The 14,629-nt window shown below is 39.5% G+C and overlaps 1 protein-coding gene across 1 annotated transcript; it reads left to right on the forward strand.

The window, feature by feature from the left end:
- The first annotated feature begins 446 nt into the window (after positions 1-446).
- Positions 447-8,906, forward strand: LOC137286327 (dehydrogenase/reductase SDR family member on chromosome X-like). The gene is made up of 8 exons (XM_067818117.1): positions 447-1,134; positions 2,038-2,123; positions 2,485-2,698; positions 4,299-4,333; positions 4,841-5,035; positions 7,173-7,323; positions 7,935-8,061; positions 8,303-8,906. Exons 1-8 carry the CDS (start codon positions 1,059-1,061, stop codon positions 8,403-8,405), a joined length of 987 nt encoding a protein of 328 aa, XP_067674218.1. The 5' UTR covers positions 447-1,058; the 3' UTR covers positions 8,406-8,906.
- The last annotated feature ends 5,723 nt before the right edge of the window (positions 8,907-14,629 follow it).

A 14,629-nucleotide genomic window follows, 5' to 3' on the forward strand; every position in this document is an offset into this window, starting at 1 on the left:
GAAAATGAGCAAAGGACTTGTTGACCAGGATGAGAAGTGTCACAGAAAATGCTCATTTGACTGGTGTGAATGTGCATGTTATTATATGCATGTACATGAATAAATTATGTGAACAGAGGATACATTCTGTAAATGTCACGTGAAAAAAATAATTTATATTAAGAATTTTATTATAGGCATGCACATGAATAAATTGTGAACAGCGGTGAGGTTAGACTAACAACTAGTCTCTGAAATAAACATATTTACTGAAAAAAAGTTCATAGTAAAAAAATAAAATATGATGAAACGGAGCCCTTTGACTCTCGTAATTTTCAACTACGGAAATATAGACTTGCCACATTTTATAGACTTGCATGGGCTTCCTTCGATATATTTGCTTCAATGACAGACTAAGCTGAGGTCTACTTTACTGCAACGGACTATAGTTAATCCACCTGTTGTCCACCTAAGCTCTTCATCGAACCATAGGTGTCGGCACAGTGAGGTGTCCCCGTTGTTGCTGTGCGGGTTTGAACAGGCGAAAATACTTCCAACTTGGGGGACACATGCTTGCCATATTGGTGAACATGCACCTGGTGTCACCAGAGACATCCGCTAATAAGGTGATCACTCCAGCGCCTTGAGCATGTACTAGTTGCGTGAATATGCGCTATATACATATCCTTTAACAATAATAATTTTCAGTGATTCACTTTAATATATGTTTTACATTGTAATCAATCTGTGTCAACAGCTATAGCTTCGTACCTGATGAGATCTCATGATCACGTATAATGTATTCAATACATCCATGAGATGTATTCCCCGTCCTATCGTATTATCAAAACAATGCCTCAATAAATAGCTGGTCAGTGACACGAGACGACCTCGGCGAGGAATGTTCTAGCTGTAATTGTCCAAGGGCTAGCATGACTCAACACTTTTTGCAGTCTTGTGACTCAGGCGAGCACGTACTGAGGTGATAGTGGCATACTGGCCTATATAGTGATGTGTAGCTCAAGAAAGTGAGACGCAGTTTTAACATCAAGGACTAATAATAGCTGTGAATATAAGACATGGGATCTTCACCAAGTTTCCCCGTCGTTTCCCTACCGAGAGACAGGATCTTCATTGTAACGGGTGGCAATACTGGTATGTGTTTCATAATTGTTTACTGTCAAGCGTGTTTGTAGTGCATACTGCAACAGATTGCACATACAGAGTATGACCATGTAATAAAGGAATGCAATGGCGATGCAGCTAGGTCTATTTATATCTAACAGTTGCGAGTGCGTGGTCTCACACTCAGCTATTGACATACTTGCACGAAAGCCTGCGAGTGAATGGGAGTGAATTGTTTCCGCCGGAGTGTTATCGTCTGCTGCCGCTAGTACCGTTGCTGGCGTCACACCATAGACGTGACAGAAGCTAGCGACCCTCACCTTGTAGCTAATACACATTGTAACACACAGGGGCGGATACAACTTTGTTAGAAGTGTGTGTGTGTGTGTGTGTGTGTGTGTGTGTGTGTGTGTGTGTGTGAGTGTGCGCGCGCGAGCAATCTCGTGTGTTGACACTGATATGTCAAAACATTGATTACAATGTAAAACGTATATTAAAGTTAATGACTGAAAATGTGTATATGCGTGTGTGTGTGTGTGCACCATATTGACAAAGGTAGGTTGCACACTCTATTTTCACATTTTCACGAGAGTTTCAATGGACCCGCCTATGACACATGTATTACTGTACATGCACCTGTACCTGGTATTCTTGTCAATACGTTCTAAGACTGTACTTATGTGTACACGTAATCCACGGTAGTAAAACTGTTACTCCTCGAATAAGGATGTATTCCTCATCATGGGGCTCGGGGGCATAGGATTATTTCAGCAGTGTCGATGCCACTCAGATTTGGGACGACTGAAACGACTCAAAGTTTTGTTGGTCAGTAGCGCATCCATTTAACCAACTTCTAGATGTAGTGGTGTGGGAAGCTTCCATTTAACAATAAATGTTGGGTTATCCATAACAATTGATGCTTCTTCTTTCTAGGGATTGGCTATGAAGCTGCAAAACATATTGCAATGATGGGAGCTACCGTGATAATTGCTTGTCGATCCGAACAAAGAGCAAACGATGTAAGATGCCTGGAAACCACTATATGAAAATGTGTAAAACAAATAAATACTTTATGTCATATCTGTATAATGTTTCTAAGTATTTGTGATGATCTTCGATCTAATTTCCTGATAAATCATCGTGATAATAATGATTACAGAACTGAGAATATTAACTTCCAACCCGACGACAATTATGAGGATTAGTTATAAGCTCATGATGATTGCGTTTCAATATCTTAATGGACCGGTATTGTCGTGGTTGCTTTGTTATATTGCTGGAATATTGCCTACGTCGGCGTTTTAAATAACAAAGAATGATTGAAATGTATGCAATTTATCATAGTGATTGTTCTACCATGTATATTGTTATGAATCGAAGGCAATCAAAAAGATGAATGAAGAGTATGAACAAACGAAAAAGGACGGTAAACTGGAGGAAGGACACATCAATGAAGACAAACTCCCTGTAGAGTTCATGAAACTTGACCTAGCTTCGCTGAAATCAACGATGGACTTTATAGAGGCATTCAAGGCATCCGGGCGGAAACTCCAGGTTTTGCTGTGTAATGCTGGTCTGGCAGCTATTGAAAGAGGTACGTACAGTCACTGAGTGAGTGAGTGAGTGAGTTTAGCACTCAGCAATATTCCTGCTCTATTGTGGCTATCTGTACATAATCGAGTCTGGACCAGACAATCCAGTGATCAGCGGCATGAGCATTGATCTGAGCAAATGGGAACCGATGACATGTGTCAACTAAGTCAGCGTGTCTGACCACCCCATCCCGTTAGTTGCCTCTTACCACAAGAACAGTCTCTTTTTATGGCAATCATGAGTTGGTGAAGGCCTGTTCTATCCCGGACCTTCACAGGTCTACAATCACAGACAAAGGATCAACCACATGTGAAACAATTGCATTAATTCAGTTTTCTGTAAGCCTAATACTGTTATCATTTTAACAGAGGTTCTCATCTAACGTTACAATATTTACACGACAACACAAATCAACGATGATTGTGCTACTAATTGTATAATGCTGCGAGACATGTGACTATGAGTCATATCTGAGGACAAAGTCCGGAGGTCAAATACTGGTTACACAAATCGCCGCATGCAAACTGTTTTGTTGTATGTGCCTTTTTCAACTTTGTTGAAATAATATTTTTATGCATATTATACGTTTTATTTTTTCCTGATTTCCTTTGTTATCTATAACTGAGAATCAATCGTTTACAAGGAACGCATCATTACAAAATAATAAATATGAGAAATGAGTGGACTTTTGTATCCAAAGGTGCCATTAGTATTGAGGAAAAGAAGAACATAACGGTTCAATTTTGGTGAATATTTTGGATTAAAATAGTACAAATAAATAATAATGAATAACAATATAGAAATAATCTCTGCTCAGCATACTTATTTGTTTTCCATGAAAAGGATAAATACAAGCAAGCCAAATGTTTGAAAGACATCCTTGATTTTCTTAACAATCCTAAACATGATAATTTAAACATGTCCATCAACAGTTCGAAGACGTAACTACTGTGCCAACTTTGACTGTATTCAAAACCTGCTTAATGTGAACAATTCTTACCAGATAAAAAGGATAAGAATGAAGAATACACTTTAATAGATCAGGGTTTCCAACCATGACTTATGAACATTAACACAAGGCTTATTGGCTTCAAAGATTTAAAAATTAACATCTGAAAGTGCCTGAATCAAAGGATATACATCTTCAATATAAACATTATATGGAACAACTTCTATGGAACAACTCTTCGTCAACTCTTGTTTATACGTCATTGAACGAGGCCTTGTAGAAATATTAAGGAGCACTGTCTGATGAGATGGGATTTCATTATAACTTGCCCGCAGCCACAAAGATCGTCACCTGTAGTTTATACGCCAGTGAACGAAGTCTTGTAGAAATATTACAGAACATTGTCTGAAGAGGTGTTACTTTTTTAAAGTAGCATCCTTAAAGACTTAAAGTGCTCAGGCTCAAACACTAGATTCAGTTTTCATCAGTGACGTTATTTCTGAACAAAATGAAATGACAATTACAGAACTATCAAATACTTATGTCTATTATTTAATTAATACGGTGGCGTAATGATTTAAGCATCGATTCACCATACCAACGCACAGTGTCTGTTTCGAAATGTGAGACAAGTTGACCTTTTATATTTCAGAAATCACTGACGATGGGTATGAGCTGCAGTTCCAGGTAAATACAACGTTGACTGACAAGACCATGTACGTGATGTCACCTAACATAAGCGATCCCTGGACGTATTATAAAACATGCTCACATTCACATATATTCGTCAGTCAAATGAACTTCTGGGTAAATGAGTCGTACTGGGTAGGACATGTGAACATTTCAACGGCTTCTTAATATCATTTTACATCACACTTGTAATTAATGATAATTAGTTCTCAAGGTAGTCAAGATTAAAATGTAAGCCTGTCTATATCACCGTATTAACATGAATACACATACCACGAGGTAACTCCACTTGCATTTCTGATAATATTGGCAGCTCCAGTTTTAATTAGTTCCATTCATCTAATGATATATTTTACAATTAATTCGAAATATTTACTGTACACTATTCACAAACTATCACTGCGAGTAAACGTTTGTCCGAGGAAGTTCCAGATCGTAAATGTGTTTGTTGATACGTTAATCGTTAAATCATTTTCTCCATGGCGGTTCCGTTTGTTATTGCAGGTGAACTACCTGAGCCACTTCCTGATTGTCGCTCATCTGCTGCCTATTATGAAGACCTCGGGAGAAGACTGCAGGATTGTGTTCACGTCGAGTATTGCTCACAAGTTTGCCAGATTTGACTTAGACAAGGCACAAGCACAGAACCTATCAGATTTTGACAAACTACGTTACTATGGCAACTCAAAGTTATATCAGGTAGGTACCTCGAAGTATTCCACTGATTCGCATGGTGTGTCAGGAGAAATGAGATGGGGATCTCAGCTAGAGATCATTTCTTTTATTCGAAAGGCAAAGTCTGACTTTAGAACCTATTTCCATTAGAATAGGGATATATTCGGGCGTTCCATTAAGTCCCTTGCTTTTCTGTCTGTTACTAAATCCGTTCAGCTGTTATGTGATCGTTCCGGGCCTATTCAGCACAGATCCTCAACATTTGTAAACACATCTCATTTACACGGAAATGGCCTTCAAGTGCTAGCCAATAGAGACTTTACACTGAAAAAATCCACCTTTTCCTTGTCGAATTTCCCCCTTGTGACATCAGCATGTCAACTCTACAAATTCAACACTCTTCATCTGAAAGGGTAAGGCGGCAGGAGAATCTGGAGAATCAGTCACTTTCAGAGCTGAAGGCTCGTATCCAAGTCAAAGCCACAGACCCTGGGGTAGTGCCCGCTCTCATATTCGTTTTAGTATTGTTGTTTAGACGAAACAACAAATTTTGTATTGGCACCATCACAAGAATATTCATTCCACCACCCTCGCTCTTCCATCAATCCTTGATATTTGCCAATTCTGCCAAAGGTCTCGATGAAACAAGACTCTCCAGGACACCTCAAAAGAGCCAAAGATGTCTGATAGAATCACAAAATCAATGTTGAAATTGCTGAAGGTACTGACTTCTGGAAGCTACCGAAAGAAGTCATTTGAAACTACTCGCCTGTATCCGTGACCTACAAGAAGTCTCGTACCTGTATAGTACGCCATTATTTCCTAGGATTGAGGTAAACCAATCGAAATAAGTGACATGTGAAATGAGTCAAATAGTTTCTTTGCTATTATCGATTTTCATTATTACCTCCGTAATTATAAATTGTCTTGTTACTTACGTCTCTTAGCGACATAAGAAACTTACTCACTCATGGACAGATAACAGCTACACTGTTGAGCAGTAGCCAGTGGGAAAGTTTGCACCCCTGTCTCTAACACCCTGGATGCTGTGGTCTTTTCCAGGGGCACATTTTCATACGGTTTCACAAGTGAACTTTAAAGTGACGTTGGTGTTGTACCACGAGTAGCCATGTTTGAAAATTCAGAGTTATCTCTCCTTGGAAATCGTCCTAAACCGTTTTTATATCGGTGCCCGTTTACGCTTAGACAAGGCTCAGTTGTGGACATGGCCACTAGCTGGGTCGCCATCCTTCTTGCAGAAATGACACGAGTAGTTACGACTGGAAAGAATTGTCAAACAAGCAAACAAACGATTTTTCACGGAAAGGCTAACTGAACGACCGCTACATCAAGTTTAGGTACAGTGTGGTAAGGAGGAGGGCAACCCTACTTATTTAAAAAGTGACAGAGACGTTTTTCCTATTTGGTCCTGATCACCACTAACCGTCAATATGTGATTTTACGTCAAAACGCAAGAATGAAATGGCTAGTATTATGTAATGATTTAAGTGAGATTGTCCAACGCCTTGTCAATGGATGACCACAGTTAACAAAGTAACTTTAGTGCCATGATGATGTGGCTCGACTTCTCCAGTCATTGCAATCGCCGCCATGCTTGTGATTTTGACTCAGAGGTCCATTCATGGTTCGAACAAGAATTCTCTGCAACAAGTTCTTTTACTTACATTTACTGACAAGAACCCATAAAGATCCGAGTTAGAATTGATCTTCAATGACAATTAAGCGGATTGGGACGTCAGGCTTCTTGGCGTGGTTGACATATGTCATCGTATCCCAACTGCGTAGATCGATGCTCATGCTGTTGATCGCTGGATTGTTTGGTCAAGACTCAATTATTTACAGACCGCCCCCATATAGCAGGGTGCGGCGTAAACGTAAATTAGCTCACTCACTGATAGCAACACGGCCCGTTTCAGATCCAGGATTGTTAAGAAGGCCTCAATGGCTCTGACATGTTCCCAGTGGTTTGACAAGGCAACGCTTTATGTGAGAAGTCTCATTCGCTTTCAAGGCCACGCATAAAGGTGACAAGGACCTTTAGCCTTAGCGATGAGCCTACCCGGAATGACTGTGCTGCATTTATTTATTTTACTATTACACAATGATGAAAATAATAATACAAATGACCTTCAACTTTCAGATCCAGCACATGTTCAGCCTTCTACGTCGTCAGCATGGACAACAGGTTGCAGTGATGTCATACCATCCGGGTGGAGTCAACACAGAGTTAGGGAGGCACTATCACAATTTACGATTGTATTCCTTTTTCCTCTCGGCCATGTCTACTTTAAGTAAGTGTCACAATCACCAGGATGCACGGACTGGATAATCATTAAGTCACTCCCGTAAAATACTCTTTCAGACTAAATTCAACACTGGCAAACCTATGAAGTGAGCATTTTTCTACAAAGGCAAGAACGTAAATTAGTGCTCAAAAGAAACTATACTCGGCAAGCTGTTATAAAAGAATCACAAAAATACGAATGACGTGTTATAACCGTACACCGTATCACTACTGTACATACAGGCGTGCTTACCACCCGTATCACGATAGCAACATTCTCCAATATAATATCCACAAAGAGATCTAGTCCGGATTTTAGGCTCTGTTAGATGTTGTGAGTGTCTATCTATAGCAATGACTTCCGAAAGTACACTGGTTCTGATTCTGGTCGATTTGAATGCTTCTTTACTGGTTGTTTAGGACCTCCCAGTAAAGATACCATATGTCTTTAAAGTTGAAAGGGCCAGCGTTATTGGGCATGCGCAACGTAACGCTTTCTCATTCAGCTTACAAGCTACGAAGCTCTTAAATTCTGTTCTTGTTCCTCAAAAGATTCTCGTGTAAACTCTTTACTCCTCAATCTCCCATTTGTTGATTTGTTTGATTGGTTATTTTCAGGAATATTTCGGACTCCTTTCCAAGGGGCAGTAACTTTGGTAGACGCTGCAGTGAATCCCGAAAAGAAGGGATTGAATGGTGTTTATCTCGTTGATTGTAAGCCAGCTTCCATGTCCAATGCTGCCAGGTAAAGACTTATTACTGTATTTTCAAAAGGCCCCTAGCCTATAGTGGATACTATATCTGTTACCCCCCCCCCAAAAAAAACAAAACAAAACAAAAAACAAAAACAAAAAAAAAACATCAAAAAACAAAACAAAAAAAACAACAACAAACAAACAAACAAACAAAAAACAAAACAAAAAAAAAAAAACAAAAAAAAAAACAAACGTTTTTTCTGTAACGGATAGAATTACTTAATATTTCAGGAACGAAAAATTCCAGGAGGACTTGTGGACGTACACGCTGGAGTGTCTGAAGCAGTATCTCCCCCAGGATGTCCTCAGTGCTTTGGAAGGACCATCTTCTTGAACAGGAACAACAACTGCATGAGACATTCAGTATATTACTACAACTAACCATGACCTTATCATGCATATTACCACAGATGGCAACTCGTGACAGCCGATACCTACTATGTTTAGTCAATATGTGATGAAAGATGTGTCTATACACACAGCTTAAGAAGAACTCATTATGTTATCCTCAGAATCGGACAGTGCACCGATTTTAGCGTATTTTCTTTTGCGTTCCAAAGTTGAAAATGGATGTTATCGCAGCAGGATTGTGATTCTCACATTCTCCTTTCCACAAGTCCGAGTCCCGTCAAGCATCGTAATTCATGTCATCTTCAGATCTAATCCGGATCAGAACTAAAACCATTTGTTGCATGTCTTCAGTAGACATGTCCAGGTGACGTGCACTCTGATCTGGGTGCTGGAAGCGATGTATATATCACTTTGTAAAATATATTATGTATTCACTGATATTTATTTATGTCATATTGCGTAAATAAACATTAACAGATATGCATATACATATGTTTTCCCTGTACCAAATAAGCATGTAGCCATCGGTAAGGGACCCGTGGGTACGGGGTAGAATAGGCCTTCAGAAACCCATGCTTGCCATAAAAGGCGACTCTGTTTGTCGTAAAAGTCGACTAACGGGATCGGGGGGTCAGGCTTGCTGACTTGGTTGAGGCATGTCATCGGTTCCCAATTGCGCAGATCGACGCTCATGCTCTTGATCACTGGATTGTCTGGTCCAGACTCAATTATTTACAGACCGCCGTCATATTACTGGAATATTGCTGAGTGCGGCGGAAAAATAAACTCACTCACTCACTTAGAAACGATATGTAGTTAATGTAGGTTTCAGAAAACAGATTGCCACAGACTGCCTTTCTTGGAAGTCACAGATGTTGGATACACCTATGCACTTGAATACGGAGATCCGTACAATACGACACGTACATCTGGGGATGACAATGATTGTGAACATTGGCATATCATTACCCTATATACAGCGGACAAACAGAACATTTCAATACATTTCAATACATCGGAGAGGTCGAATGGGTTAATAGAAAACCCTTTAACAACACTGTACATTTGTAGTGTGATTTACTTCCATTTACATATCAAATTCACCAGAAACTCATAGACGCAGACACAGAAAGAGTGACCGTAAAGGGAAATATTATGACAAAATAAACAATAGATTATTAATCAAACTTTAATCTATATAACATGATAAGCAGCTATTCACCTGGCATGATGTCCATGGGTCTCCCGGAGCCTTGTTCAAATCCATAATTTACACCAGTATCTGGTTCTTTCCTGTAATGATAAGAGACTTGCAGAAAGTCGACATGTGCACCTAGCCAGACGAACCGAACCGGTCCCCTACCCGGATGTGCCTGCCTCGCACGGACATCTCTCTAACCGACACACATTGCATTCAGTGTCTCAATTAAGCTTGTGCTGATCACTTTGGTACTTTGCAAACCATCACCCAAACAAAACAATCCAAAATCAAAGTTGATAATTCACTGAAGTGTTTCCATAATTGTTTTTACACACCTGTGCGTATCAATAAGACAAGGTCGGCACATGTAGTTGGAAGAGACTCTCAAAACCACACCGATGTACGATAGCATGTGGCACATTAATGTGTTGTTTCACACAGTCACAGATAATCAATATCCTGGTACTGGTATTCCTGATGGAATGCAGTGGAAGCTGATAAACAACAGAAAATCAACAGAGCACTTTTCTTAGTATTTATTCCATAGTTTTAATATACAATCCCCAGTATGTAGAAGGATACTCACATCTACCAGTTATGACAATAGATGTGTCTCCAAATATGACACTATTTGAGTGTGTCCAAATATGACACTATAAGAGTGTGACACAGTGCAATGACGTGTCCAAAATTGTGAATTCAACAAAAGACGCGTCCAAAAACCACACTAAACAAAAGAGACACCAAATGTGTAATCTCTAATGTTTTCAAATATACAGTGCAAGCTGTCTAAACCGGCACCCGCATTTTTTTATTGAAGAAATAACGCAATAAACCGGATTGTAGAGCTGATGATAAATCTACAAGTCACAGATGCGACTGAGATTTTATGCCGGTGTGGACAACTTGATGGATTAGACAGATGCCGGTTTTGACAGCTTCCACAATATGTCTGCAAATTAGATACAAAACATTCAAAACTTACTTAAAATTCATTCAGTTTTACAGAGACAGTCACCAAGGTGTGTCTGCTGTCTCAACAATGTCTAAACACCCACGAAGCAACCACGTGCTAATCTGCACGGGTTACAGCAGAAACAATGACGACTGTCCATTTCAATGTGCGCTGCCGCGAACGTTTTATCATGTCCATAAAGGGCTGTGTTTGGACGAGTCCTTCTGTCCCCGTGACATAACATACAGTTCTCACAATCAGTGGTATTAGTATGTACCCTTTCAATCCCGTGAAAAATGTCACTCTGCACTTGATGTGGTTCAGGCTAAACCCATTAGGTACATGGATCAGATCAACAGACAGCTGTATTTGCGATATTTATATCCAAGGAGGTGGTGATCAAGACGATGGAAATAAAGTTCTTTGTACTGAAATCAGAGGTATATCACTTTTTCACCATTTGCTATTGCGTCTACTTGCACAGACATGAACATTTTTTTGAAGAATTATGTCATGTCTGATATCATGTTTATTTACGTAACTACTGTCAGGATTATTTATATACTAGTATATTCCCGAAAAGTTGAGAGAGCGAATACTGATACAGTTCGACTCCTTGCTATACTAAACCCCCAAGGTGAGAACTTTGTTACAATTTCTGTAGAATACCTCTAGTTGTCTCAAACAATACTTCAGCCTTATAAGGCGGCTATTCAATAAAACCTGCCCCATCGTGCTCGCACTGGTAGAAACCGGTTCAGAGATGCAAACCGAACCTGCGAGATTGAAAGCGTATCGCATTACACGATGTGTGCGCTAATTCTGGTGATGGGGATGCGGAGTACCCAACTAAAGCTGGATATATTAGACAGGACATACTGATGTACGATGTAGGACATGTGCCTTTTCAGCATTTGGACAGATTGTATGCATATAACATGAACACATACTAGATCAATTGAAACTCAATAGTAGAATTATGTATGTGTTAGGCGACTATTCTAAGTTATGTTATCGATAGTTAGACAAACTGCCTTGATCGTTGATGTTTGAGTTACTATATCCGAGTGAACAGTCCAAGATATTGTATCTGACATGTTACCATTCAGCTAGGAAATCTTTACATACTTTGGTGAGGCGTTAACTAAAGCTCTTTTCTGACAGGTGTATATTCTGACGGTTATACTTGTTAATCCCCTTGATGTATGGGATATCGTCATTGCCATCTGTTATATGCTAAAACACTTGTTCGCAAAATATATCAGTTTTAAATACAACATTGATTGTTTAGTAACAGACCAATTGAAAGATAGCGCTGCGACAAGATACATCAAAGGAAATCTTGTCATTGTGTGACGATGAACTCGTAAATGTTGAATTAATTATATTTATCACCGATTAGTGGGGTAGGAGGGTATATGTAAACATCTCTGGAACTTTACTTGGGATTTAAAATATTATCACGTACATCGAGATGAATCTATATTATGATCCTTTCTTACCAAAATTCTATCTTAGATAACCTTCATGTTTGGCATGACGATTCTATTTCCCCAACAATCGCGGCTACTACACTGTTCTTGGTCTGCGGCTTGATGATTCTATATCACCAGCAATCAAGGCTACTCCACTGAATACGATACACAATATAATTTGTCACGAGTGATACCATGTGCTTTATTTGTTTCAGACAGGAGAAACACATGCCATGGAAGGAAAAGAAATCGCACTGATTGTGACATCTGTGATAGTCTTAGTAATTGTCCTTGTCTGCTTATGGCATTTCGTCATAAAGAAGAGATGGGGAAAATGTCCAACCGCCAATTAATGTCTGCTAAACGATTCACACCGCACAGTGTATTTTTGTCTACCTCAATGACCACGATGAAATGAACACTATTATATACTCTCCTCTGCATCGCCACTCCACTTTGGTGTTCCTCAAGGATCTGTCCTAGGACCATTACTGTTTAGTTTGTAGTTTCCCACTGGTGACATTGTCCGAAAGCCCTCACTGAAATTTCATCGCAATGCTGATGACAAACAGTATCTGTACGCCAGGGGAACCTAACCTTGCTGACGAGAGTTGAGTGAAGATACAACAATGTATTGCTAGAGACTAGATGACCTCGCGTGACAATTTATCTCTTGAAATTTGACTGGATGCTATGACACAGTCTGACTCTGCAAGAAATCTTGGTGTAATCCTTCACTCAACAATGTCATTAGACAATCAAATCAAATCACTCAACCACATCTGCCAGTCTAGCAAGACTTGAACACAACCTCTTAGACGTCAACATCGCTCAACGTCTAATGACCAGTGTTGTTCTCTCTTACCTCCCTCTATTATAACATTCCTCAACAGCTCCTTTGACAGCTTCAACGTGTTGTTGACTGTGCACCACGCTACCAAACAGTGACACCTATCTTCCAAACTCTTCTCTGGCTTCCTGTATCAAGCAGAGGTCAGTACAAACTCCTTCTTCTTCTTCTTCGTACAGCTTCATCTATGGAAATACGTTTTCACAATATTTTAAAAGCTCGTTCATGTCCATGATCCAAGCCGATCACTCCGCTCGTCAGTCTCCCTACTATTTACACAGCCTCATGTCAAAACAGCCACGGGATCAAGAGCGTTCTCTGCTGCTGTCCCTCATCTCTGGAACATTCTGCCACTCGCCCTAAAGGAAATGGAATTTGCTGACTCTTTCAGAACAGACTTTCAAACTCTCTTTTCCATGGACATTGTGAGGTATAGCTTATACATGAATACCTAGCCAAAGTTAACAAAATCCTATTAAATTTGCTTTATACGCTATTCAATAAGAATAAATATTATGTAGTTTAATATATTGACTTGATCTATTCTATATACGTAAACCTGCCACCAGCTGCATTAGAAGAACATCAAACCAATACTTTGATTTAGGCTAATGAAGCTTTATCCCAAGCACAGGCGTATTCTGTTACATGACATATGTTCTCTGTATTGTTAAACTGCAGTTAAACAGATAAAGTGAGAGACAGAATTTAGCTTTCTGCAGAATTTAGCTTTCAGGAATATTCCGGCTATATGGCTGCACTCTGTGAATAACTGAGTTGAGCCTTTAGTCGCCTCTTACGACAAGCATGGGTTAATGAAGATTAGTTCTAACCCAGATCTTCACGGGTTTATGTAGATGGTGGGTTGGACTGTTCAGCCATGTTAAGCGCTGTCCTCATCCAGAGTTCTGTAGTGACTCCCTGGGGCATCCCCTGCCAGATTTAAGAAACCTGCTCTTTTAGAAAAGATAGTTATTCGTCTCTTGAGACTCTGGCCCTTACCGACGCTGGGGCGACTTCTTGTCTCTGTGAACATTCCTTGAATGCATGTTGGCTACTTTTGTCATTTTTGTTTGTTTAACTATCTTTGTACTGTAAAGAAGAACGAAGAAATTTCAGGTAAATTGTGCGCCCCAAATGCTGTCTTTTCTAAAATATACATACATTTTGTCACCTGTACTCGTTCCATTTAAACCCCTATGCGTATTTGCAAAATTGATTTGGTACACCATACCAGCTATTAATACAGCAGCCGGTGGGATCAATAATCAGCAAAAACAGTTGCAGGTTTCATTTTGATCATGTCCTTATGCACTTTCAGTGGAATACAAGGATGCATGTCACATCGTCCCTATATTAAATGAATGTATCAAATACATAAATCTACACAAGGGTGAAATGGTGAATGTCAATTCCAAAATAGCTTTACACACAGGCCACTTTATAACTTTATATCATCATCCAATACTCACAGCTACAATCTGCACCTTTATGTCCAACAATAGCCTTGAATAGTCAATGCAAACGTATGAGTGTCGTTTGTTTGGTACATCAGGTCGTAATGCCAGGTCATAAACAAAAACCAGATGACATGAATAATCCCTCAATCATTACTATTTCGCTATTGTTACAAATAAATAGCAAGTGGTGTGTGCTTTATTCCACTGACTGTTCAGTATTGCCTGCTTTGATATTTATCCCGTTGTTATTGATTTTATATAACGAC

This window comes from Haliotis asinina, chromosome 6, assembly GCF_037392515.1.
Source record: "Haliotis asinina isolate JCU_RB_2024 chromosome 6, JCU_Hal_asi_v2, whole genome shotgun sequence".
Taxonomy (NCBI): Eukaryota; Metazoa; Mollusca; class Gastropoda; order Lepetellida; family Haliotidae; genus Haliotis; species Haliotis asinina.

What these genes read in the sequence shown, in the direction of transcription:
- LOC137286327 (XM_067818117.1), top strand. Translation starts at nt 1,059, where the DNA reads ATGGGATCTTCACCAAGTTTCCCCGTCGTTTCCCTACCGAGAGACAGG. An exon ending in TGTAACGGGTGGCAATACTG is followed by an intron (nt 1,135 to 2,037) that starts GTATGTGTTTCA and finishes TCTTCTTTCTAG; the next exon opens with GGATTGGCTATGAAGCTGCA. An exon ending in TCTGGCAGCTATTGAAAGAG is followed by an intron (nt 2,699 to 4,298) that starts GTACGTACAGTC and finishes TTTATATTTCAG; the next exon opens with AAATCACTGACGATGGGTAT.